The 27500-nt window shown below is 40.3% G+C and overlaps 2 protein-coding genes across 2 annotated transcripts in view; both read right to left on the bottom strand.

Annotated features, from left to right (window-relative positions):
• LOC107373312 (homeodomain-interacting protein kinase 4-like) overlaps positions 1 to 27500 on the bottom strand; it is a 745746-nt gene that overhangs the window by 120339 nt on the left and 597907 nt on the right. The window lies entirely within an intron of this gene.
• On the bottom strand, positions 9596 to 20498 carry zgc:73226 (BCL2/adenovirus E1B 19 kDa protein-interacting protein 3). The gene is made up of 6 exons (XM_015942978.3): positions 20321 to 20498; positions 17173 to 17323; positions 16980 to 17061; positions 12881 to 12954; positions 12139 to 12285; positions 9596 to 10284 (listed from the first exon to the last, which is right to left on the bottom strand). Exons 1-6 carry the CDS (start codon positions 20361 to 20363, stop codon positions 10236 to 10238), a joined length of 546 nt encoding a protein of 181 aa, XP_015798464.3. The 5' UTR covers positions 20364 to 20498; the 3' UTR covers positions 9596 to 10235.

The following is a 27500-nucleotide window of genomic DNA, read 5'->3' as shown; positions in this document are numbered from 1 at the left end:
AGAGGAGGCCTAAACGCACTTGCATCTGGGACCCAATTTATTCTGCAAAACCTTGAGCCAGTTTGGTTTATGATGAAACACCCAGTGGAGGAAAGACTGTGAATACAAATTATACATCAAATGCAGTAAGTTAAAAATTATTCTGTTTTTTTTCAATGAGGCACAGTCTACAGGTTTAGCTTTATTCGTCGTCCTTCAGACATTCAAACCGAACATATTTCTGTCTGAGCTGAATTCTTTACAGAGCTTGTCAGGAACTTCAGTAGAAAATAATGGGAAGGAGAAAATGCCATTCACCTTACTCAACCGTCTGACCACCACGCTCTGCAAAATCACTCAAAATGTTTTTACTTGTGGACTCAGTAACACAAACCTGCATTTCTTGGAACAACATGACCGTTATGCTGGAGGACTGATGAAAGGTGAGAAGGCCTTTTTTTTGGGTTAATCTTAGTGCAGCGAGAGCACGTATAATGTCTAAAACAACAACAGCATGCTTCCAGAGGATTATGCAGGCAACTTAATGAAAACCCCCACTAAGCCACCGTCTGATGGATGGCTTCTCCGTGTCTAAACTATGAGTTCAGCTCTGGACCATTTCAGAAAATACAGCTGCTCCTTCAGTCACACACACACACACACACACACACACACACACACACACACACACACACACACACACACACACACACACACACACACACACACACACACACACACACACACACACACACACACACACACACACACACACACACACACACACACACACACACACACCATCTGCTTGTGATCACTGGTTCAGTCCACCTCAGTAGATGTTTCACCTAGACACCTCATTGAACTGCGCTGCTGTAAATCACGTGATACTCGACACCCAGTCAGAATAACACCTTCCCACCACCTTTACTTTCTTTGTATTGCTATTTTTTCAGTTTCTGTTTTAGTTGTATAATTACTTCCCTGGCAAACAAGTCTTTGTCCTCAACAGCCGATAGACATCTCGTCATGACGTCTTCAGAAGATAAATCGTATCCTGATCTCTCCTCATCTGCTTCCATCAGTTTTTCTGTGTAAGTTCTTGACATCTGCAGTGGTAATTGGTGCAAAATTTGGAACAGATGTCCATGTTTTTCTCAGGACACACTTTTAAATAAATTTGGTGGTAAAACGTCTGCACAAGAAAATTAAAGTTTATTTTATTCTGAGCTCACATTAAAAAGCTTTGCTGTACTTTGATTTGAAGTTCTGATACCCAGACGTTCTTTAGTTTGACCACGCTGTGTAAAGCATTAAAGAGCTTTGAGCGAGGCCGTCTTCAGACTTGTGAAGCTTTAATTTAAACAACATTTACATTTCGTTTGAACCCAAACCCGGTTGATGATTCTGAAAAGCCACCTCTATGTTTAGTTAGTTTAAAGCATAATGATAATGATGTCATATTTAAAGAGGCAACTGGGGGGGGGGGGGGGGGGTATGACAGGCATCCACATACCCAAATGGCCCTGCTAGCAGCCATGGATGCAGCTTGTGATGACATCACAGCAGAGTCCTTGCGAGGACGGATTCGCCACTCCAGGAGATACTTTCCTCGCTGCATTGCGAAACCCTAACCCTAACATGACAAAGTCATTTGACTATCTTGTTCAGAAAGATGGTCTCAAGACTTTTCATTTTGATGGCACTGACGGTTTCATTGACATGAATACTTGCTTTTGAGGAATGGATTATCAATTTTGAGCATGTGACGTGCTTTTGCAGGCTATCCGCTAGGTTTTGCAATTTGCACTAATTGTATTGAGAAATGCACTAACTGCTGTGCAAATGTTAATAGTGTTCTGAGAAACGCACCAAAGCGACTGAGAAAAACTGTAGTGATTATTTCACAGTAGAATTCCTACTTACTGTACCTTTAAACAGGTGTTGACTCTCTTAAAATCTTAGCATAACAACAATAAATAAATTAAATAATGACAATGTTTGTTGTGTAAAAAATTCTGAAGCGTTTTTAAAAGATAGTTTAACCCCCCCTCCCCCCATCATCTTTCCATTGTAGCGTTATGAATATTATAATTGTCTGCCCTTAACAGCTGCCCCTTCACACAGTAACATCGCCAAGGTCGGACGCTTGTTTCAGTATGTTTACATTCCAGGAGAAGAGACAGAAGAAGAGAAGAAGAACACTTTCCATTAATTAATCAAAGTACTTTATTCGTGATAAAGCTAATCAGAGCATATGTTGGTCATTAATAATCAGGTGAATGATCTGTGAAATAAAGATGTCATGAGTTATGTGTTTAATGAATAAACAGGACTGCACCAGACAGACTGATCTACATTACCATGGAAACGCATGACACATTGTTTTCAACCAATCAGAACTTTCATCTGTCGTAGGGCAGAATCTGGGTTGTTTAATGAAAGTTGTCCAATCCGGTTTACTAAGATTTGTAAACAATTAGGGCATATAAAACAAGGCAACGCCATTTTATGTTCAATTCCATTTTAACCTCAGTTTTGTTCAATTGGAGGTCCTAAGGATTTCCATCGTCATCATTAAGAAAGTTACAGGCTGGCCAGCTGTACTTTCTTATTTTAAGCTGAGAACTGTCAAGCTGGAGATTTCTGTCGTTTGAACAACAAGACGACGTTCCTTCAAAATAAGAGTGAACTCGCTGACGCCTGCCGACTGCTACCGGAGTCGACCCACAGACGGGCTTTGTAGTGCTGCGACCGCTGTTCCACCAGCTTCAGTACATCCGAGGGTCCGAGGACCTGGCATTTCCTGATCTACACGGGAGTCTCCACAGGGTACGTGGTTACGGCAAAATGGCGGCTCATGTCATCAGCTTCTGAAGCCTCGTGGTAGCCTAGTCATAACAACCAGATTCGCTACCTCAGCCTAGAGATTCTGAACAACACACACACACACACACACACACACACACACACACACACACACACACACACACACACACACACACACACAGACACACACACACACACACACACACACACACACACACACACCAACACGAAACATCCAAATCCATATGCATCCATCATTGAGATAGTCCTGGTAGATTGTAAGAATTTATAATTATAGAAATTAAAGATTCTTAAACGATCCCAACTCTCTCTTTTCTTGTCTCTCAGTCAATACAGAGTGTTTAAGTAAACTCCCTGATGATAAAAACAACCACTTCTGATTATAATACTTAGATCTAATTACAGTGTATAAATATACAACTACAGATCAATACACCATAAAACAAAAATCAATACTTTTATAAATGGAAATTCTGAAATAATCTAACTTTTATGAAAAGTGATTAAACTAGCACCCTTATTGTTTGTTTTCTGTGTGTTGTTGAGATCAGAACATCAGTAGATATTTTTGCTTTTTGGGTGGAATCTCTATAGAGAAGGGCACATTGCCTGATGTTCGTTTAGTACAATGTTTGTTTCGTCACCAGGAAAATATGCAAAAAGGATCATTTTAAGGATGTTAAGGAAAATCAAACACACTTACACAATGGTGAACCACTTGTTTACACAGACTTAACAGAGGTGCATTGTGCTTCACTGACTCTTTTTCCAGGAGCTTCTATTAATCCTTCAGACTCCTGGAACACCGAGACCAGTCCTGTCTGAGTTCTGCAGGTACACAGTGCAGTGGGAATCTGCAAAAAGAGACATTGGGTCATTTGTGGAGACACACACTGTTGTCCACGTCTGTGCCACACACACCCTGCATGACAGAGGAGTGAACATAAAACGACACGTGGAAGCAATTATTGTTCCTTCCTGGAGTGTAATCAGGCGCTGGAAACATGTGATGACAAGCACATGTTTAATGTTGGGGGTCAAATAATTTCACATTTAAAAAATCAACCCTCCCTTCCTCTTTGGACCTCCATACTACAAAGACAAGGTTAATGAGTTAGATTGCTGCCGTGTTCCTGGTTAACATTATTATTGTGTCATTTTATGTACATACTTAATGTTAAAGGTACAGTGGGCTTCCTGATATTTTGCATTTATTTATTCAATCAAAAATGATTTTAAACTATTTAATTTTATGCATAATTTTAACCACTGACACCCAAAGAGTTCTTGTGTTGTGTGGAGCTACGTTTGGGACAATAATACATGTCAGTTCTACTAAGTTTTGTAACTTATAACATGTTTTGTAACTATAACTTTCATTTTTTAGCATGTACCGTAAATCCTCTAATACAGGCCTGTATTCAATTAACGGCCGGGTCTCATATTTTGGCCAGTGTCGGAGTTGGCGGAGGTGAATAATGGCCGGTCTCTTATTGTGGCCGGGTGGAATGTGGTAACAAGCAAGTACGGGGGGCAGTTGTGTCATCGTCTCACTTTTGATTTGCCAGTGATAGACCACGAGGGTAACTTTAACCGTGCGGAGACGAAGAGGAGGCGAAAATTTGATATCAAGTTCAAAGAGAACGTGCGCTGCAGAACACTGGGGAGCAATAGGGGTTGTATGAACTAGTCGACTTCACTATAGTGACTTTTTATGCCTGTCATCGACTAGTCGCTGTCACGTGAAAATGACCGGCAAGATGCAGCCCTCGGAAAAGACAGCAGCCTGCTATCAGCAGGTGACAAGCTCCTGCGCTCGGGGGGTGGGTGGGGTGGGGTGGGGGGGTGGGGGGGTGGGGGGGGCAACGCGCTGTGCCAGAGCGTCGGTACTGACACGCGATCGTTCATGTCGGTTCATTTCCTTGCCGCTTCAGTGACGCACCGATCACTGAGGCGGCAAGCAGGGAGCACGCCGCTGTTTTTGCGGTCGGTAGATCTGCGTCCTGAGCACGGCCACAGTAACATTATAAAATCAGGTGTCGCCACCTCAAAAACTAATTTAACACGCGATCGTTCATGTCGGTTCATTTCCTTTGATGTTTTCTGTCTTTTATTTGCGCCTGATGTGTTTCGCTGTGGAGCGGGGCGCATCACCTTGTCATCCGGTGACGCACCGATCACTGATGCGGCCACCAAGCAGCGAGCACTCCGCTGTTTTTGCGGTCGGTAGATCTTTTAGAACTGCAGTTCAAAGGTAACTCATAAGGTGAATATATACGAACCCAGGTAGCAGTTTCTCTTTAGGATTGAGAGGAGATGCAGGAAGATAATAAACAGACAGGACAGAAAAATAGTCAAATAAAAACAAGTTAGTTTTTGTACCTGGTGGTAGCAACAAACAGACACCATTGAAGGTAATCAGAAGTGAGGAACAGAAAATGAAATAATTATTTTAATGTTTAGAGCAGCAGGAACTCCGAGAGGCTGCAGGCGCATCAGTGAGTTTGCGGCCGCTGCGCAGGGGGAGGGGGAGAGGGCTGAAGCAGAAACTACCGTTGTTAAAAGAAATGTGTTTAACTTTGAAAATGTGGGCGCAATTTTAATTGTCAAAAACTCCAGCGTACCATTAGTTCATTTTGCTCAAATAGAAATAGGGGCCTGCCTCTAATGCTGGCCCTCCTTCCAATAAAGGCCTGGAGCTTGATGAGCTTGAGTCAAATACAGACCCGGGCCTGTATTAGAGGATTTACGGTAATTCATATTTTGTAGCAATTCACGTTTTGTAACACGTGACTTTCATGTAACACATATTCTCATTTTGTAACATGTAACTTTTGTTACATAACATGAAACTTTCATTTTCTAACTTACAAAAAAATTAAGTTTAAGTTTCAAATTACAGCTAAAACAAACATCTCAGTCTACAGTCACAAAACTTAAATCTACGTGTTACAAAACATTTTGTTCCAATTCTAGCTTCCTTTCCTAAAGAACCAATGACCGATTAATTAATCTAAGAACTGCTTAAGAACTTATATTTTGAACTAGAGTTGGTTGTTGGATCCAAGACACATGATTGGCTGATAAGACAAAACCTGTAATTGGTTATTTGGAAAAAGGAAGCTAGAACTGGGAAAACATGTTTTTTACATGTTACTTTTGTATCTGTAGACAGATCTGTGTTTTGAGAGTTTCACGTTGCATATTGAAAGGCAAATGCTACAAAACAAAAATTACATGTTTCTAAATGAAAGGTACGTGTTGCAAAATGAGAATTATGTATTACAAAAGAAAGTACCGTGCTATAAAATGTGAATTACATGCTACAAAAAGAAAGTTACTGTTACAAGTTACTTGTAATATTGTTCCAATCCTAGCTCCATAGAGTTGGAGTTTACTGCTTTGGTCTTGTGCGTTCAATTGTATGTCTGATATTTATGGAGGAGTTTGTCAGGCTCTTACATAGAATTATGACCCACTATTCCTCAAAATAAGTGCTTTGGCAGAGAAGTGGGCCACAGCCACCATGTGGTCAAGTGGAGTTTCTTGAGATTGTATTAGTGCCCATGTTTTAATGTCGAGTCACAGATGCCGCCGCGCCAGTTCAGCTATATTCATTTGTTGCATCCAAAACTCTTTGAAACTGAAACTTACTATTTTCCTGTCTAGTGGTGCAGAAGTGGGAAGATAATGTATTTCCCAGGGAGAGAGAAAGAGAGAGAGAGACAGATGTGCAAGGCCAGAAAATGAGTAGATTTATTTCAAATTGTGTCACCGCTTTCCCGTTCCTCTGACACAGAATTTCTCTTTCACAACACAAAGTGCTCCACATGTATCTCGAAGACTTTTTTCACACTTGTGGAACATCACAGATGGTGTTTAAGGTTGCTCTCTGTATAATTGTCTCTTCTTTCTGGCAGGAAGTTGCAGGGTTGACAGATCTTAACGCGGCCCCCTGCTGTGAAGAAGTCACAGAAGATCACAGCAACAGGGGATGTAACCACATAAGAACACGAAGATTTACACCAAACTGGTCCACTTGTGGCTGGCGGCTTGTCTTAAGCAAAGGGTAAATGGTTGGAGGGATAATGAAGCAGGAAGTTACTACACATTAGACTGACAGACTGACAATCCAGATCACGTTGATGTAAACTACAGAGAAGACTACAATCCCTAAATGCATTTCTGCCTTTCCTAATCCCTACGTTCATTCATTAAGAGAAAGGGAATGGGATTGGGCTTCAAAAGCTTGGAAATGGGTATAAAAAATAAAAAAGTCATTTATGCATTTCACCACATTGCACGATAAAATTAACTTGCATGTCTTTGTTTTTGGTCGGGTAAATTCACACATTAAATTAAACTTTAAATAAACATTTTACAGTGAGCTAATAAAAAAAAAGGTCTAAAATCAACAGATTTCCTTCTGGGGTTGTGAGTTTTTCGCCTCTAAAAAAATAAAAAAAGCCATGGCATTCTTTTTGTTTTTCTTCAACATTGGGTAACGTAGGCTAGAGGCTAACGTTGAGCTAACAATGCTCACAGTGAATTAGAAAAATAGAGTTGGCTCTAAAGATATCTCAAGCTACTTTTTTCAAATACCAACAACTCAATTTTACAGTGAAATGTATTTATCTACATATCAACTTTACTGCATTGCAGTTCTTTTTTAACACAGCAAAAGTGATGTTTTTACCTTGTTTGTGGAGAAGGAAGTGACGGGAACAGCGACAAAGCTCTGAAGAAGCCTACAGTGATAGCCGAAACGTCCGCAGTCAAGAAAAAAACAACAGTTTTGCTGTGTTAACAAAAAACCGTAATGTTTTTGAATGAAACACACAGAATGAACGTGCAAAAAGTACGTATTAACTTACTGTGTGTGACTCGTCTTTGCTTGTCATCTAGAATCTTCTTGGTGTTGATCAATAACTGGCAACTGTTGCTTGAAGCGGACTCGTTTGTTTTGATACGTGGACTGCAGTACCCAAATTTGACCACACAATCCTATTCTTGCTTCCTGCACCTTTAACGTGACAGTGTGTAGTTTCCTAGTTCTAGGGAGCAGTACACACATACATTTCAGGGTAGTTTTACACCATATTGCTGTGACTGTTGCTGGTTTAACCCTCTGGAGGCAGGCGTTGCAGATTTGCAACATTAAGCGCCATCATGGCTGCTCTCGTGGTCTGCCTGTATCTGTCCTGTCTATATGTGTGTGTGTTATCTTGGTCAGGCTGTACTGTGGAGTCAAGTTCCCATGTTCTGGATCGCTGGAGCGCTGGCAATAAAATTCATTCTGATTCTGATTCTGATTCTGATTAAAACCTACCTACCTGGTAACTCCACAAACGTATTTCATGAGCAGTTTTTAACTCAGAATTAGCCCTGAAGGACTTGGTTGTTCATCCTATTATCAAAACTTATTTTGAGCCGGAGAGAGTTAAAAACATTTCAGTAAATAAACCTCAGTGTGACTCCTCAGACTTTTAAGGTTCTTCAGTTGATTCAATCAAGAGAATACAACAGCAATTGCACATCTTTGAACAGCGTACACCTATTTACTGTGTATGGTCTGTCATAAAACAATCTTTAAAACCCCTCTTTTAAATCCAGTTTTTGGTTTGTCCCTTCAAGGCTACTGTAGAGGCTGCATGGTGCAAAATAGCAGAATGATTAAAGCGTTTTCAATAATCAAGGTGAAAAAAACAAAATAAAATACAACAAAGATTTGCATCATCATCATGGATCACTAATAACATTACGATTACTGGAAACATGTAAGGAGTAAATGAGCAACACAAAAACAACCGTCATCTTAGATCTTGAAAGATCTTTTTGTTTTTGTTTTGATGTAAAAAGCTGCCAAAACTATTTACTTTAAAATGTCGTGTGCACGGTATTTTTAATTGTAATTGTCTGTGGATGGAAACCAGGTGCTTTGTGGTTGTTGTTGCATTGGCCTGATGTTGCATCGTCAGCTTGGTGTGTCTCAAAGTGGCTTAACAAGCTCAGCAGGACCTTTCACATCAAACGCTGTGCTGAAGGCTGATAAACTCATTGGGCCTGGCCGGGTCGAACAACAAATGGAAATGTTTACATTTGGTGTGCTCGACAAAAGCCTCCATTCAAACTCCTGCAGCTGAGCATTTTCACGAGATGTTAAGGAGGTTTCTAGTTTATAGGAAAGCAATAAAACTTTAAATCCATGATGGTTTGAAGCAGCAGCTTGTTTTAAAAAAAGGATTTGTGTGAGGTAAAGAATGACAAATGCAGAAGGATGGTGTGATGTCATAAGATTTGTGCACTACCGTTAGACATGACACACACACACACACACACACACACACACACACACACACACACACACACACACACACACACACACACACACACACACACACACACACACACAGGTCATCGGAACAAGCCAACAGAGTCATTTGCAGTGATTTACCTCACACGGAAACAGGAATAAAGATTAAACAGCTGCTGTGGTTCATTTACAGGTCGTTAACAGTGCAGTTGGTTGTAAAATGCTTTCATTTTTGTTGTCTATGACTGCATACAAATTACCTCCAGACTACCAAAACCACAAACTAAAAATACATTTCACACGGGGGCCAAAGCTTACTTCAGCAGAACTTTGTGCTTGGCTTGCTCGAAGCGCTTTACGTTCCCTTCATTTGTTTAACGAGATGAACATGTGTGCTACAAATCCAGCCAGGATGAATGTTGAAGCAAAGGAATAAAAGACCCGAGAGGCACATTTAGGTTCTGAGGAGTAACGTTTAATGGAATCATGACTGTCTTTGTCAGAGGTCAAATATTTAATTGGTCTGTGGAACAAAGAGTGCAATCACAACCCTCCCTACATTCACTCAGCCAGCTAGAAAGTCTACGTTAGACTCATCAAAGGTAAAAACCCAAAGCCCCTTGTAGCAGCTCAGACATACGAAGGGTCATTACGCTGGATAGATGACAGACATCTTGCTTTATCGAAGATTGGGAGAATACCATCATCTATTTGATTTTATCAGAACACTCTGTTCCATTCTCCTCTTATCAAAGTGCTGCATCATTCTTATTCTCCTCTTGCTCTCGTTTCTGGGTAATCCCTTCCCTGAGATTGGGCTTCAGCCTGTTGAGATCAGTGCTACTCTGCAGAAATGTGATACTGACCTCAGTCCGACTCATTGGTCAGCATCCATCTGCTCCTTGAGCTCTACCACAAGCACATTTGACAAGAAAGACTGAGCGAAAAAATTAAACACAGCTGGACAGACAGAGGGATATACAGGCAGGTCCTATGTTTGCTCCGTGGTGAGGGACGGAGGCGAATTAGTGTGGGGAGGAGGGTGAACTGTGACCTCGTTGGGCAGACTGTTAGCAACCAAGATCAACCATCTTTACAGCGTACTGGTGGTGGAAGCAGCCAGCCGCTTTCCTATGTAGATCCTGAGAAGAGGAAAGAACAGACAATAAAAATGTGTGCGGCTAAAAATAACTCCTCTCACAAATTGTCGGTGTATTTGACTGCATGATCGCATAATTTTAATCTAGGTCCCATTGATTATAAAAATATTCAGCATTTTAAGACATCTTTTCTTTTGTTATGCCTTCCAAATAGTACACACTCTTCCCTTCTTCTAAAGGCTAAAATCACAAGAAGCTGGGTGTGTGTAGGTGACAGAACAACAGCAAAACACAGCGGTGGCAGATTACAACAGAGACATATTTTAATACAACCCCCACATACTCAACAGCCAGAGACATTTTTTACACAAATCTATTTCCAGTCGTCATAAGTCCTGGGAAACAAATTATGAAATTAAAATACAAAAAATTGAAAAATAAAATAACACTTCCTATCTGTTCACTGTCACCCTGCTTAAGCCAGGTCTACTAAAAATGTGAACTCTTTGTTTCCAACCTCAATGAGTAATCATGCTAAATGATGTTGATTGTAATTTTCCATTAACGTAACACAACCTCTATCATTTGTTTGTAAAAACACATGGTCCTAGTGGAAGTTGTTTTTATTAAAAGGCTTTTTATATTGTCAAATGACATTTATTCTCCCAGACCAGTGGTCTGCAACCTGTGGCTCTGGAGCTAACATGGCTCTTAATAATTTTAACTAAAAAATATTTAAAAAAATGTTTTTAAATACAGATATAACCCAAATTGAAGCTTTATGCAGCTTTTTTCATGGAACATTTGCATAAAAATTCTATAAGGGAATGACACTAAAAGTAGCAGCAATATTTTTAGATCTATATTTTTACATCAGTTTCCACAAGCATCCACATTTCACAGGAGAAAAAATACCTACTCTTTTTGCTAAAGTTAATCTCTTTCTAAATTTTAAAACTTGATGATAGAAACAAAATGGTGGCTTTTAAAAAATGACAACAAATCTCTTCAAATAGAAAATTACAGAAGAGGAGAAACAATATGTCTGACTTTAATCTCAGAATTCTGAGAAATAAAGACAGCTTTTTCAGAGGCCCCAATCCTCTTCAGTAAATAATTAATAAAATATAGAAATTGTCTCTTTTCAAAAGGTCCTATTCCCAGCCTTTCCACTGGATGCATAAGTAGTTTGTTTAACCCACAAGTTCTCTTCCCACCTGGAATATCAGATGTGAAACGGCAGTTCAGGCTACAACAAGCAAAGACGAAGATGACAACATGTATCCTAAAAGGTATGTGGTTCATTTTCTGTTTTTTTTTTTACCTAGCTACGACATTCTTTTTTTTTTAATACTTAAGCAACTGAAATTCTACATGTGACTTTTATTTTGAAAGTTTCTGTATATTTGACACTGTTTTTATATTTGACTTCCTTTCTGGCCTGATCTTAACTGTTACGCTTTAAGTATTCTGGAAGCGTAGAGCGTAAAAATTAATTGTAGCAACACTTCTAGGACATTTCGCAGTCGCCTGGTGGAAATGCACCTATCCAGTGGTAAAGCCTGGCCACAGCTGCGGCGCATAAGAAGTTTTAGTTAAATGGAGTAATGACAAATAAAAGCTCTTTGGTTTGCAAAGGTTGCAGACCACTCTAGTAGATCTTTAATTTAGCCATCCTTAATATCTGAGGATCACACACATTGACCCAAACTAATTACTGTACATAAGATGCATGACAGAATTATGGCATTCCTCCATGCAAAAGCAAATAAATAGTATTGTTTTAAATAGATAAATAAAACTAGCAGCACATTTTCACAATGTGAGTTCTGCTACTTTGATCCCGACACTGCTAACCTCTCCCTTAACCAGTCTGGGTTAAGTCCCGTATCTCACCCGACTCCGAGTGTGAGCAGATGGGAAGCCAGAAGTGAGGGAACAAGAATGAGAAGAACATCAGATGAGAAGATTCCTCTTTTCATCACCTCGGTCTTCCTAACGCTGAGGGAAGTCTGCTGTTTCGGGTGTTGAAACACAAACTCTCTGCAAAGACAGAAGCGAGGAGTCGAGAGGGATAAGAGATGCAAAAGGCATGCTCATGACTGCAAGGTGCTTTATAAATAAAGGCTGAGTTGAGTTGAGTTGAGATGCAAAAGGATCAAAGACTGAAAGGGAAGAAGTATAGATATAGAGATTGACAAAGGGGAAGATACTGACAGTGGGACCAGTCAGAACCTCTACATGTGAGAGATTTAACGCCAGGTGTAGAAGGGGAAATAAAAACAAGGAGGATTCAAGCCTGTAAAAGGATTCATATGCAATGAAAGCTAAAACCATGATGTGATGTAAGATTTAAACCAAACAAACACACTGAAAGAGAATTTTAAATGTGATGTTTTCACAAGTTAACCAGGCCTACAAGTACTTCTAACAACAAAACAAAACTTTATTAATTATTCATTTTTGATGTTTTTTTTCACATCCTACTATCTGAAAGCTTAAACTTTCCCCAATAACACATTTTGTTTGTTTGTTTGTTTGTACAAACAATCTTTTAATGAATAATCTTTGATCACAGTCGTTTCAGTAAAATACGATTCAATCTCAGCAGTCCTGCTGTGGATAAACAGAATCTTACTTTGGAGGCACATTTTCAGGTCTACTGGACCAATTCCAAACCCATTCTGTGTCTGCTCGCCTCTCAGCTTCCTCCTGGAAAAACATACAAAAAACATCCAATAAAAATGATGCTACATCAGGCTATTGCTTTACCTTTCTGGTGACTCCACCAGGTGTACGGTAATTAGGCGTGGCCTTTAGATTCTTCCAAAAGCGGAGGGGAAACAGAAGCAGGATCGATTGCTGTTCAAATTTAAACTCTCCTCCTCTCCTTAGCCCTTTTTAGAAGACACACCATGCCAGCAAATATTTCCTTTCATTTCATTTCATTCATTTATAAAGCCCCTTCTGCGACCAATGCAGACGCCCAAGGTGCTGAACACAACACAATAAAAACATAAAACCATCAGAATAAAATAAAACAATCGTAAAACCAGCATAAAATCAATTAAAAGAAGAGAGTAAAAGCAAAAAATAAAATCCAGAAAAAGATTAAGAACCGGGTAAAATGAGCTAATCCTGAAAAGCCTTGACAAAAAAATGGGTCTTAAGGCGAGTTTTAAAAAAACCCCAATGAGGGTGACTGATGTACCACCAAAGGCAACTGGTTCCAACGTGCAGGTGCCAACACAGAGAAAGCACAGTCCCCCCGTGACCTGCACTTAGTGCGTGGAACGATCAACAGCTCCCTGCCGGCTGAGCGAAGGGCCCGCAAGGGGGCATGCCCGTGCAAAAGGTTGCCAAGATATGCTGGAGCAGTTCCGTGTAAGGCCTTGTATGCCAGTACCAAGACCTTGAATTTTGCCCTGTATTGCACAGGCAGCTAATGAAGGGATGCCAACACAGGGGTGATAGGTTCCCTCCGCCTACTGCCTGTCACAAACCTAGCGGCTGTTTTGTACTAACTGCAAGCGTGCTACCGCACCCTGACTAAGGCCAGCATACAGTGCATTGCAGTAGTCGAGCCTTGAAATGCCGCCATGGTGTGAGTTATTAATGCAGAATAGCGATGTGGTAATTTTGCGGATGACGGTGTGTATTTTCCCTGGCGACAGTGGGCAGTACATACCTAAATCAGCTGTATTTTTGTGTTTGAGTAAAACCGTACCAACAGAGGGTCATTAGGGTCAAAAATTCCTGGGAGCGCAACCTCCAGCAAAATGGTAACAGCATCAGACTCTTTCATCACTGGCAATGAGTGAAGAGATAAATGGGTAAAAAAAACATTCATGAATGGCGAGAGTTTTGTAAACTTTTGTTACAAATCAGTAACTGTGCTTTGTCTTCACGGGCTCCTGTAGAAGGAAATATGGCGTCTAATTTGGCGTCTCCCAGAGACTTAGAGGCTCCCATGTATTTTAGACCCGATTTTTCTGGTTATATGTTACAAAGCCGCCAATACTTTTCAACAACTGGCCATCATTTTATACGTGTTTAATAACATTTCGATGGATTTTTCCAGAAATTAATTGGTGAATTGGTAAAAAATGGCCTGCATTTGTATAGCACCTTCTTAGGGTTCCACAACCCCCCAAGGCGCTTCACATCACAATCAGTCATTCACACACACACATTCACACACTATGGGGATGAGCTACGATGTAGCTACAGCTGCCCTGGGGCACACTGACAGAGGCGAGGCTTGCTGAACACTGGCACCACCGGTCTCTCTGACCACCACCAGCAGGCAATCTGGGTTAAGTGTCTTGCCCAAGGGCACAACTGCAACATTCCCTGGATGGTGCCATGATTTAACCTGCAACCTTCCGATTACCGGACAACCCGCTTTACGTTCTGAGCTATTTCTGCTGTTAATAGTAAAAACTACACAATATTGCAAGGTTGCACATAAAAGTGGGAAACTGTGATGGCACAGTTTAAACTATTATGCAACAAGGTGCAGGCATGGAACTTTGTGAGAAAACATGTAAACTTGGAATTATACAACAATTTCATTTATTTAACCTTTATTTATCCAGATGAGTCGATTGAGAAGTGATTCTCATTTACAACGACGATCTGGCCAAGAGGTAGCAGCAACAGACACGCAGTTAGCTTTACATCAAAGAAAAACAGATAAGATAAAAAAAATACAAGACAAAAATGACACAAATGTTTGTTAAAATAGCAAAGATATAATAAATAAAAAGCACAACTATTTATTTATTAAAAGTGAACAATTAATAAAAAGCTATATTTAAATTAAATGAAATAAAAAAATTTTGTCAGGCACAACCATCGACATATATACGGGCACAACACAGGGTTTATGTTTACATCTACCAGCCACTAGGGGGCACTGTTGTGCTAAAAAGTCAGCTCATCAACGCGAGGCTGGGACTGTGCAACATGGTGGACTCTACAAATCAAGCAACAGATCCTGAGCCCAGAAGATGTTCTAACAGTAAATACTGTTGTAAGATAAACTTACTAGTAGAAACAAGTCCTTACCCTGTTCAATTTGTCACTGGACATGGCGGTGGCTGGTCACTTAACATGTCAACAGTGAACCAACGCCCCAACTGCTGGAAAATATTTTGTTTTCTGTTTTGGCAGCTACCACCTCTAAACACTAGATGTCGGCAGAGTGTCATGTTCCATATTCAAACTCTCATGTCTTAATTGTGTCTTCATTAGCAAACTTGTCAAGCTTTATTTGCAGTTTTGTTATGGCCAGAAAATCTGATCATCTTATGTTTTTATTATATTACGCAACTGTGGTAAATCGTTGCTGTGTTGTGGGGTGCAACACCTGATCGCCCGGGGAATAATAGTGAGTAACTGGCTTATTTTTCTCTGTTTTCCAGCTTGGAGGCACAACCATGAGACCAAGTATCTAGCATAACAAAGTCTCGTCGGCTCACTTGGATCGCAGCTATGAGGAGACCAAAAATCACCCTCTGGAGTCATTTCATTCTGGTATATTACAGATGGTTTACATTTTTCTATACATTGTTTCTTTCCTTCAGTCACAACATGCACACACAACACACACTCTTTGACTACACACACATGCCGATGGACTACTATGAGCGCACCTATTCTGTGGGATAACGATTTTGATTGTTTTACTAGAAAAAGCAGCAAATGAAATGTTTACCTGTCATCTGAATGTTTGCATCCGATTACACAAAAAACAAGATAGCCAAAAATGTCCATTATGCAGAGCTGCAGGGGCAACAAGTTGCCGTCGGCGCTCCAGTCGTGGGTCTTTCATATAGGGATCCAAATAATTTATAATGCTATAATGATTTTGTCCATATATCGTTCCCTGATGTCTTTATTTAACGTATCTCTGTATGTTCAGTTTAAAATCTCCTTGTATGAATATTTAAAACCCATCTGTAATTGTTTTTTATTTGGATTTTTCACTTTTATCTTTATTTAGTGTTTAACTTTTTATCTATTATTTTTATTATGATGATTATTAATATAAGTTGTATTAATATTATTATTACTATTGTGGTTTCAGTGTGTGGAATTGAAATACTGTTTGCCATCTTGGTTTACTATTTGTTTAGATTTGTATAGAGGACCCACTTGGAAATGAGATGGTTCATCTCAAGTGGTTTATACTCTAGAAACATAAGTTAATAAACAAACGAATAAATAAATTAATAAATAAATTAATTAATATTCCGCATTATGTTTTGGATTTTAACATGTTGTTTAAGGCTTCCTTTCACCCAAATCTGCTTCTTCTCTGTGACGTACTGTTTGTTTTTATGGTTTGTTTACACTCGTAAGGCCATCCACACGTCTGCGCACATCCCAGAATGCTGCACGCACTCACGTGTGTGATCCCAAATCCTAAATGATTTACCAATCTAGAAAACTTTTTGCATGTGTTTAAAATCCTGGACAAGCCAATAACACCATTTAATTTGCTCAAGGACATTGAAAATATTTAATATTTTGAGACATTTTGGAAACTCTCTAGCAAAAACAGTTTACAGTTTTTCTGCAGTAGCTGCATCCCAGAGAGAACTGGATGATCTTAGACGCGACTTTTCTTTTCAAGAGTGTTTTACTGAGCTGTAGGCATAGATGCAATAGGAAGGTGCTGCCAGGTTGAGAGCACAAGGCTGCAGGATGGAAGAGGTTAAGGAAATGAATACCTGTATGGGAACACAATCACTGTCCTGTTCACTGGTGGGTCTGGGAGAACTGGTAGACTGTGATGACACCACTAGAGGAGGACTGCGGACAGCAAACAGGGTTTTAACAATTAACACAAGCTTAAAGATAGAATGAACTAAAATAGAACAAACATCTAAACGCTGTAGAAGTATAGTGCAACTGTAGCATTACCTGTCTCGACTCCTCTCACACTCCAGCTGTGCTTCCAGAAGGATCCTCTCTAGCTCCCCCTGAAGGGCAGTGGAGATGCTGTCCTGAGATCCTGTCAGACTCTCCCTGCGGCTCACGGCTGCAATCAACTCCTCTAGCTCGACCCAGGACCCTCATAAAAAAAAGCCAACACAAATAACTGTAATAAAAATACAATAAAGGAGATGGAAACAAAGATTTAATGAAAATGTCATAAAAGAGAAAACAGTCATGTGCATTTTAGTTTCATGCAACTGATGATTCCCATGGATGGAGTATTAAGTTTGTTATTTGCAGACATAGCCCCAGTTTTTATTTTTCATCTAACTTTACATCCAGTGATATAAAATATTACAGAATGATAACAAAAATGAAGGAAAACAAGTTTTTTCAGGCTGAGGTAAAACATGTACCTAATGACTATGATTTTGCACTTTAACTCAAAACGTAAAGCCTATTGAACATGCTTACAGTAACTTCTTAAAGAGGTAGTGTAGAAGACATAGTGACACCTAGTGGGGTAATGTGCACATTACATCTCTCAAAAACCTTGTCCCATAGTATAATAATATTGATATTTTCTCATCTCCTCTGTGAATATTTATTCAAAAGATTTTTAGCACATTTTGTGGATAATTGCTCAAACATCTGTCCAGTTTAGTTGATTTTTATTCATTTCATTTTGCTGCATGTTTTTATTTATAAAAATTCTTCTGCTTCCTTTTTAAATGCTTCCGATTGGAGTGGACACTGAATGGGCATGTTGATGTGCACTGACGTTTGGTGACTCACAGACGTCACAGATGACCTGAAGTGACCTCAGAAAACCTATAAGCAGGCAAACTAAGGATTCTGATTGGCTGACGCACACACACCAAATACGTTACTGGAAACACCAACAGATGTAAACATGGTGCCACTCATGTGTGGATGAGCTCTGGAAACATCAACAGCAAACTGTATGAATGAGTGAACCCAGAGGCTTACTGGATGAAGGAGCAGGAAGGATTTAGACGTGCATGCTGGTGTGTGTGGCGTGCACAGGCCCATGAGCTAAACAGTAGGCCACAGCTAACTCAGGCTGACAGCATGCTTGCTTACGTAAGATCTTATTTCTGTTTCAGATTAGCCATTCACCCTTTCATGTCCTCCTGTTTCTCTGCAGAAAAACAATTTCTAAGCGTCTCACCTAATCTCACCACAATTTCTTGTTCTGTAATCCTCACTTTGTGCATGTTCATGAGCTGTGCACTCACACAAACATCAGCGGAACGGCTGAAAGCATGGGTGGGCACCGTGCTAGAGGGGGGTCGGAGGGCAGAGGGAACTGTGCCATTGCCCCAGTTATCCCATCTAAAGAGGGGAGTTATGACATAACTGTGTAGCTGCCTGACTTATCTATAGCCATTCTGCAGAACTAAATCAGTTTCTGTGGTGCAATCCTCCACATTCATCTGTGCTGCAGCCAGATCAGCTTTATGTAACGAGGACGGAAGTTGGATGCTGAAAAACTCAATGAACTGCTTCCCAGAATTCATTATCTTCATCGCTCTGGAAGGCAGCACCTCTTTAAAAATGGTGATGTTCAGAAGTGAAACGTGTAAACTTTCCTGTTAATTATATGTTCGGCATAAAATAATTTGAAATCAAGCATACATTTTTTATTTCCTTTTCACATCAGTTACAGTAATTAGAAATGTAACCAGTGGTTCACTATTTCTAGTAGATTAAACAAAAATTACACAATTTAAAAACTAATTTATTTAAGAATGGCCCTTATTAAAAATGTATTATCTTACTTTCAACTCATTAGATGCAAGGATTTATGTCTGACTTTGCAATTTTCTTTGCAATTATTTTTTTTTTTTGCAGAAAGTAAGACATTACCCTAAAAACTTTTTAGTCCCAAGGCAATAAACACATCACATTAAAACTTAGTTCCTCTGTCGGATGTGCAAAATCTCACCAGGGCAGTCACGCACCAACAGCTGTAATGTTCGCTACCTTTTGAGTGTGAATTTAAAAATGTCCTATTTGGGTCAGGATGAGATTTTTTGCGTAAACTGTAGCACAATTAATTAAGATCTAAACATTTAAGCAAAACAAGTAGAAATATGAAGCGACAATGAGGGCATTCATGCTTTTAAGCTGAAGAAGTTGCAAAAATGATGACATCTGAGTTAAAGGGAAACTTAGCGACTTTTTCATATTTTAAATATTTTTCTTGAGCCAGTATGTGCTAAAACGACCCTTTACAGGGTTACACAATATTGCACCTGCAACTTCAGAGTAGCCGGTTCGGTCTGTTGGACTAAGAAGAAAATTGAGATGACATACCTGGTGCTACAGTCTGGTTCCAGCACATTTCCTGCATGTTTTAGATTATTACCACAGCTGATTTTTTTACTTTAGTGATGAATCAATCCTGTAAAAACTAATGAAGGCTGAGGAGACGTTTCAGCTGTTCGATTAAGGTGTTAAAAAGAAGAATGCACAGCGAGGAGATCGGTTTTGCTTTTGGTTCTACAAACGGAAACTAGGGGGTGCTAAAAGCAAGCCAAAACTGCCTAGACCCCCGTTAAAGCAGTCTGGTTAAGTGTAAAATGTTCTTCTCAGTTTGAGTCTAATCACGTCAGTAATGTGTGTATCAAAACAGTCATTTATAGGTTCAAAATGTATTTTTTAGAATTTACCCTTTGTCTGAATTTGTTTCACTCTACCCTCCGTTTTTGAGGGTTTTTCTCAAACACTGTTGGCTCGTTTGTCCACCTTTTTTACCCAGCATGCCCTGCGCCGGGCAACGTGCAGCCGGCATGGTGGGGCTATAAGTGTCAGGAAATCTTCACATCTTAATTGGCTTACAGAGATGCAAACAGGTGAGTCAGAAAATCCGTTTACACAATGCCAGTGGCAACAACAATAACAACAACTGTGACAGTAGAAAGAGTTTAACAAGCTGGTAAATGCCTTGTCTCCACTTTGAGCTGCAGAAAGACTGAAAACACACGTTTCTTGTTTACTTTGATTAAAAAATCTCATTTAAAGTAGTGAACGTACAAATAGAAGACAAAAAGTTAATATCCTGTTTGAGTTTGAAAGACCGATCTGGACTGCGTCCAGCTTGACCTACCGTAAAGTCCATCCTCTGGAGTCTCCAAGTCGGACACGGACATGATCAAACGCTGGTTGGAAGCTGGGATCGCAGCAGGGAGAGCTGGTGACACTGACCAGAGAGGACAGGGTAGTGAAAAGGAATCACTCCTGTATTAGGAACTATGATGTGGACACCGGCCACTGATGCTGCAATAATCTGCTGTCCTCCCTCCCCCGCACTCTCCTCACCTCCCTCCCCTCCTGTTTCCACGTGTCAGTAGGCAGGAGGTAAACAAAACCGCCCAAGAGCTCAGAACAAAAACACAGGTAGATGAACCAGGCCTCAGTTGAACCAAAGTATTTTAATCTAAATGTAAAAAAACCCCCACATTTTTGTTCTTTTAATACACTAAGAATCAGAATCTATTTTATCGCCTCCTTATGTGATTTGTCCAAACACGACTTAAAAAACTGTTATTGCACGGAAATTGTCTTCCAAACTGTTTACAAAAAATGTAACTAAAAAATCTAAACAAAATAAATTTTTCTAACCGCAAACATTTTTAAGGTATACAATGCAACCTTTTCATTTATTTTAATCATTTTCTTGAGCCAGTACAGGGTTAATGAAAAGTTACTCAGACCCCCCACTGCCTCCTGTGGCCAACATATCACACTTGTAACTTCATAGAAGAATAAATAGAGCTGACACGCCTGGTGCTGCAGTCTGCTTCCAGCAGTGTATTTTAGATCGTGAACACAGCTGATTTGTTTGATTTAGTGATGAACCACTCCTGTAGACACTAATGGAGGCTGAGGAGACACTGCAGCTGTTAGATTAAGGTGTTAAATAGACGAATGCACAGCGAGGAGATGAGTTTCACTTTTGTTTCTACTAAACAGACATTAGGGGGTGCAAAACTGCCAAGTGTGCTTTTAATCTTTTACATAACATGCGTCATTCTGAAACAGATGCTCTGAACTTCAGTTTTTTAACACTTAGGAACCGAGGGGATTATTTACTGTGACTTTTGAAATAAAACATTTGTACTTTCTTGCTTTAAATGGCCTACATTTGATATAGCGCCTTCTAGAGTCCTGGAACCCCCCAAGGTGCTTTACAATCAGCCATTCACCCATTCACACACACATTCACACACTGGTAATGAGCTACATTGTAGTCACACAGGCGCCAGCAGTCCCTCTGTACACCACCAGCAGGCAAAGTCGGTTAAGTGTCTTGCCCAAGGACACAACGACAGCGGCAGCCTTAGCGGGGCTTGAACCTGCAACCTTCCGATTACGGGGAGCACTTAATGTCTCTTTCCGGAGTATTTCTCTTATCCGATGGTACCATCATGTGGCTGATGAAAATATCACACAAATAGTCTCTGGATCTGTTTTTTTTACGATGACGACTTCACGTTTGGTGTTTATAAATGTGTTTCTGTAGCGGACAAACAGAGCTAAAACACGTCGTTTCACAAGTATTCTTTTCATGTCATGTTGTGTTCTCGTATATTTATATTTTAAAGACATGTTTGTCCGTGAAAAGTTCATCAATTCTGGATCAGCCGAGGTACATCCTTAAATTTGAAGCACTTAAGCGGTAGTCTAATGCTACTGGTTAGTTCTGGTTGGTGCTCAGTTTTCTGTTGCGAGGAGCCCTGCAGGGCAGGGGGCGTGCTTAGCAAAAAAAAAAAGAAAAAAGAAAAAAGAAAAAGGCGTATTGCTTACATTATATCACAGTACATGATGAGATAATCACTTTTACGGACTTCTGAATAATCATACATAATTTCTGAAAGGGACAAATTCTGGAAAGCTACTTTAACTGCTGTGCCACCTTGACTCCATCTTTAGAGATATCTTTTATGGCTGACTGAAATGTGTTTTAATCTAGAAGTTGACTTTGGCAGAAAACTCTTAATAATTTCTCAGAAAGATGTAATGCTGTGAAATCCTTCAGCTTAGAGCTTTTTAAAGACAACACATAAAGGCTTTGGTCTTGGCAGCGCAGATTTGCAGATTGTGACTCCTGAAAAAGATTTAAACTATTTCTCTAAACAGAGGCCATTCAGGAAGTTCTGAAGAAAAGCTTACAGGCTTTTGTTTTACTTAAAAGATGCAGTTCAGACTGTCATGAATACAACTGTGAGCATACGTATAATTTATGCACAGCTCAAATTTCCAGAAGGTTTCCTAAAATTTCATGTTTATTTAATTCCTAATGTACCAAATATTTTGAGGTGGATATCTGTGTGAATTGAATATTGGAACATTTAAAAATGGTGTTCAAGTGCATGAAGACATGTGAACATTGGTTTTCTAATGCATCACTGGCATAAACATGACCTTTCTAAGTGTCCGTACAAACATGACCACCAACATGGAGCAGACTGGTGATTGGATGTATCAGTTTCAGTAGAACAGAACCAGCTATTTGTGAAATTACACAACATTAAAATAATCAGCATCAACAAAGTGAGCAACATGTTGCGGATGATGGTAATGTGTGTGTTTATGATCCCTGAACAAGCAAAGAATTCTAAACTCTTCTGGTTAAACATTCAAAGATCAATCAGGTTGATATTTCATATTTACATGGAATCATCACATCTTATTGGTCATAAGTAATTATGCAGTCGTTACGCTATAAAGTCTAACGCTACAATAATGATCAGTCTTTGAGCATCAATGAGTTTTAAGCATAAAGAATGAGCAACATTTGAAAAAATAAAAACAAACAACATTGCTTTCAGATTTGGGAGTCACAGCACCTCCTGAAGTTGCAGCTGTTTGGTATAATCCCATTCATAAGGGTCAGGATCCACCAAAACAATAATTGGTCAGACAGAAGGGTTTCCTAACAGAGAAATGCAGAGCGCTGAACGTTATAAGGATGGGTCAGGGTGACCCAGAGGACCAGACATGATGTTGTAGGATTGTAGGTCAGCAGGGGTGTGATGCTTTCAGGGCTTGAATGATCTTATTTCTTCATGTTAGACATTTTTTGTATCACACCCAGTTAAGGAGCAACAGTGCATCCAATAAGGCAGAGCCGCGTCAGCCAAATCAGCCCCACAACATCCAGAGCCTTAAAGGTATAGCGGAGAATTTTGTTCTTCCAAGCGGATCATCTGAACCGTTGGTCTGCATAACCGTCAATCATTCTGGTGAACCATTCACACAAGCCTGTCGTCGTACGTGCTCGTTAGTTTTCACTTCCTGCACATGCGCAAAGCGAAAGTTGGGCTCTCCACAGACAACTCTGTCGCCGGTTTTCTGCTCAACAGGTCAGCTAAAGTTCGGCGTGCTATTTGGAGAAATTCATTTCAGATTACTGCAAGAAGAAGTGCTGCAAGGCCGGCAGCTACTTAATGTGCACGAGGATAACTGGGCATTCTCTCTCATGTGTATTATTTTTCACAATTTGGAGATGGCTTTTCTTTCCTGAAATTCAGAAACATCTTCTGCCATACCTTTAAGGAACTCTGGGCAAATCTCATTCCCAACTGTGGCCTTGTCACAAGATATTTTTGACCACCTCAGTGACCTCAGCACCAGGCATTGGAGAGCCCGACGCAACGTCCCCAGACTCTGCTTCCTAAATGGAAGATGTGCCGGTGGGATCGAGGAGGTAAGGGTTGGAGTAAGGGTACTTTGCCCATCGAACCACAGCATCCTGAGTTGAGGTCAGCAGCATACCATCATCACTTTACTGTGGTGACTGAACTGCAGCTGCAAACATTAGCTTACATGCTTATGAAGACATTTGCATTTTATGCTTTTGAAACCAAAGATGGAGAATATTGCAACCATCTTAATGCCTATTTTATGGGAAACACACAATGAAAAATTCTAGAACACTTCACAGTTAAACAAGTTTTGTAAATGTGTAATAAACTGGTAATAGTGCAGTTGTTATAAATCACTCATAAGCATTACTATTGTATTACATTAAAAGACCAGCAGTGATGTGTTTTTTAATCAAATCAAATCAAATCAAATCAACTTTATTTATAGAGCGCTTTCACATGGCCAGAATGGACAAACAAAGCGCTGTACATCAATAAAATGCCACACAATAGGACAGAGATATGACCATTAAAATACATTAAAAAATCCATTAAAATACACTAAAAAATCCCTGTAAAATACCGTAATAAATCCTATAAAAATACAATAAGAAATCCATTTTAAAATACAGTACAAAAACCTGAGTGCCAGTTCACATTCCATATCCGGCCTACTTCCACCAACTTCAACGTCCAAAAGCCAGCGAGAACAGATGTGTTTTCAGTCTTCCTTTAAAGGTTTCTAATGACTTGGCCTGTTTTACATGGGCTGGCAGCTCATTCCAGAGACTTGGTCCAAGTACTGAAAAAGCTCGACTACCACGAGACTTCAGGCTGTACCTAGGCACAGTTAGTAATCTCTGGTCAGCTGACCTAAGGGAACGCACCGGGACATGCTGGTGGATGACATCGGAAAGATATTTAGGAGCCCCTGTGTTTAACGCCTTGAACACAAACAGGAGGACCTTAAACCTGATGCGATAAAAAACAGGGAGCCAACGCAAGGCACGTAGGACTGGTGTTATATGTTCAGACCTCCTGGTAGATGTTAACAACCGGGCTGCAGAGTTCTGAACTGCTACTGGAGCTTGTCTAAGCCCCGCATATAGCGAATTACAGTAATCCAGCCTGCAGGTAATAAAGGCATGGATTACAGTTTCCAAATGATTATGGGACAGAAATGGCTTAATTTTCGCAATGCGGCGTAGATGAAAAAAGCAAGATCTCACAACACTGTTCACCTGAGCATCAAATCTGAGATCTGCGTCCAGTTTTACCCCTAAGTTAGAGACCACCGCCTTCTGATGCGGTGCCAGAGTGGCAAAATCAAGCCCTTTGGCACCTCCTGGGGTCTTTGGTGGCATGAACAGAATAACTTCAGTCTTGTGTTCGTTGAAACAGAAGAAGTTCTGAGCCAGCCATTGCTTGATGTCCTCAAGGCAGTCCAACAGAGGTTGAATGGTGCATAAACCACCACGCTTAATTGGAAAAATGACCTGGCAATCATCAGCATAGAGATGGAATGACACATTGTGTTTACGAAATAGTTCACCCAGGGGTATGAGATATAAGGAGAAAAATAGTGGGGCCAAAATCGATCCCTGGGGAACTCCCCATGGCAGCTCAGCCAGATCGGAGGAACAGTCCCCCAACCTCACACAAAAACTCCTCCCAGTCAGGTACGATCGTATCCACTGAAGTGCCTGGCCCGTAATGCCAACAGACCGCTCCAGCCGTTTTACCAGGATGTTATGATCAACGGTATCAAAAGGCTGATGACAGGTCCAAGAGCACCAGAACCACAGCATCACCAGAATCATTTGCCAATAAAATGTCATCAAGGACCTTAAGCAGCGCCGATTCAGTGCTATGAAAGGGTTTAAACCCAGATTGAAATACTTCTCCAATTTCCCGTTCCTGAAGAAAAGATGTCAGTTGGTTAAACACAGCCCTCTCTATGATCTTTGAGATGAAAGGGAGTGTAGATACAGGTCTGTAATTGGACAAGATTGTGGGGTCCAATCCTGATTTCTTAAGCAGAGGTCATACCACCGCCTGTTTTAGGGGACAAGGGACTTCCCCAGAAATCAAGCTGGTATTTACAATTTGCAGTACATGGTTACCCACTACAGAAAAAACTTCTGTCAGTAGCCTTGCCGGGAGAACATCAGTTACCGCCCCTGTCGGCTTAAGTCTCACGACCAGATTCTCAAGTTCTGCAAGAGTTAATGGTTGAAAACCCTCCAGTGCCTTAGGAACACATAGATCTGCATAGGGGGCGTGCTTAAGTGGTGGAATAGAGGCCCTTGTCACCCTTACCTTGTCTACAAAGAAGTCTAAAAAGTTGTTACATGACTCAGTGGAGTACTCAATTGCAAGGGGCTCATCGTACGTGCTCGTTAGTTTTCACTTCCTGCACATGAATGAGCCAAACATAAAGATTCTTCTAGAAGACTGATGCAAAATGTCCTTATTAAATATGTTTCCAGAGGATTGGCTCAGGACCATTTGTCTGTTCTAAAGCCAAATTATTTCACAAATTCACAGCAGCATTGCTTACCATGAAACACAAACAGCTTCCTTTGTTTAGTTCGTGATTTTTGCTAATCTATGACAATTGAAAAATATTTATAATATTTGGCAAACTGTTGGAGGATACCCTTTGATGTGCGTCATGAAAAATAAAGCGGATTAGGATGCTCGTGCTGCTGCATCGACACTTCATCTGGGACCTGAAACTCGTGGGAAACTCTGCAAACAAACTTTTATGTATCAGATCAAGGATGTCTTTCACTTCCTCCCACTTTGTGTCTTTGTACCCAGTAAACCCCGTAGCCACTGATTATTCTATTTCTGACATTTCTTTAAGAAGCTTGTCATCCATGAGATCAGCAGGATGCAGACTGAGCGCTTCGTGTCACTTTTGTAGCCAAGAGCGATGCGCTGCATGAAAAGCAGAACATTCACAACGTGGGCCTGTCTCTGCAGAAACAGTGCTCATTATCATCGGTGTGTTTACTCCTTTATTCTATACTTGCTAATAATTAACAGTTCAATAAACAAACAGCCCTTCGGGTCTAAACAAGTAAACCACATCTGAGGAAAAATGATTTCCCCCCTCCCCTGTCATGAATCATTTAGCAACATTGCCTGACACTTTGTGAACAACATCCCCACCTGGTGGAAACAACCATTAAAAGTCTTGATGTTATTTGCTTCACCAGCAGCAAAACCATGACGGCCCCATGCTGTCTTTGTTTCATTTAAAGCAAAGATGGTTTAAAATAAAACATCTAAACCATTTCCTAACTCGACTGGAAGAGACTTCTTGTAGGGCAGACAAGAAGAGAAATTGTCTAATGCATTGCCGGGCGCCCTTCGTTGCACACGGCAGCAACCAGAAATCTTTCTGTTTTCACAGTTTATTCTCTAAGCCATTCATTATGTTGCCAAGCATCGTTTCTTCTCTGACCTCCAGCCTTGTTTTGAGACAGAAAGGCGGACACTGAAAGTCATTAGAAACAAAGCAGGAGAAGTCCCCTCATCCATCAAGAGAAGCTAAGATCTATGACAATGTCCAGGGCACAGCTTGGATCAAAGAGGGAGATGCCATCTTAACTCAGGTCCTGCAAAAAAAAA

This window comes from Nothobranchius furzeri, chromosome 6, assembly GCF_043380555.1.
Source record: "Nothobranchius furzeri strain GRZ-AD chromosome 6, NfurGRZ-RIMD1, whole genome shotgun sequence".
NCBI lineage: Eukaryota > Metazoa > Chordata > Actinopteri > Cyprinodontiformes > Nothobranchiidae > Nothobranchius > Nothobranchius furzeri.
Note: the sequence above shows the minus strand (reverse complement) of the source record. Positions and strands in the feature narration are given on the sequence as shown.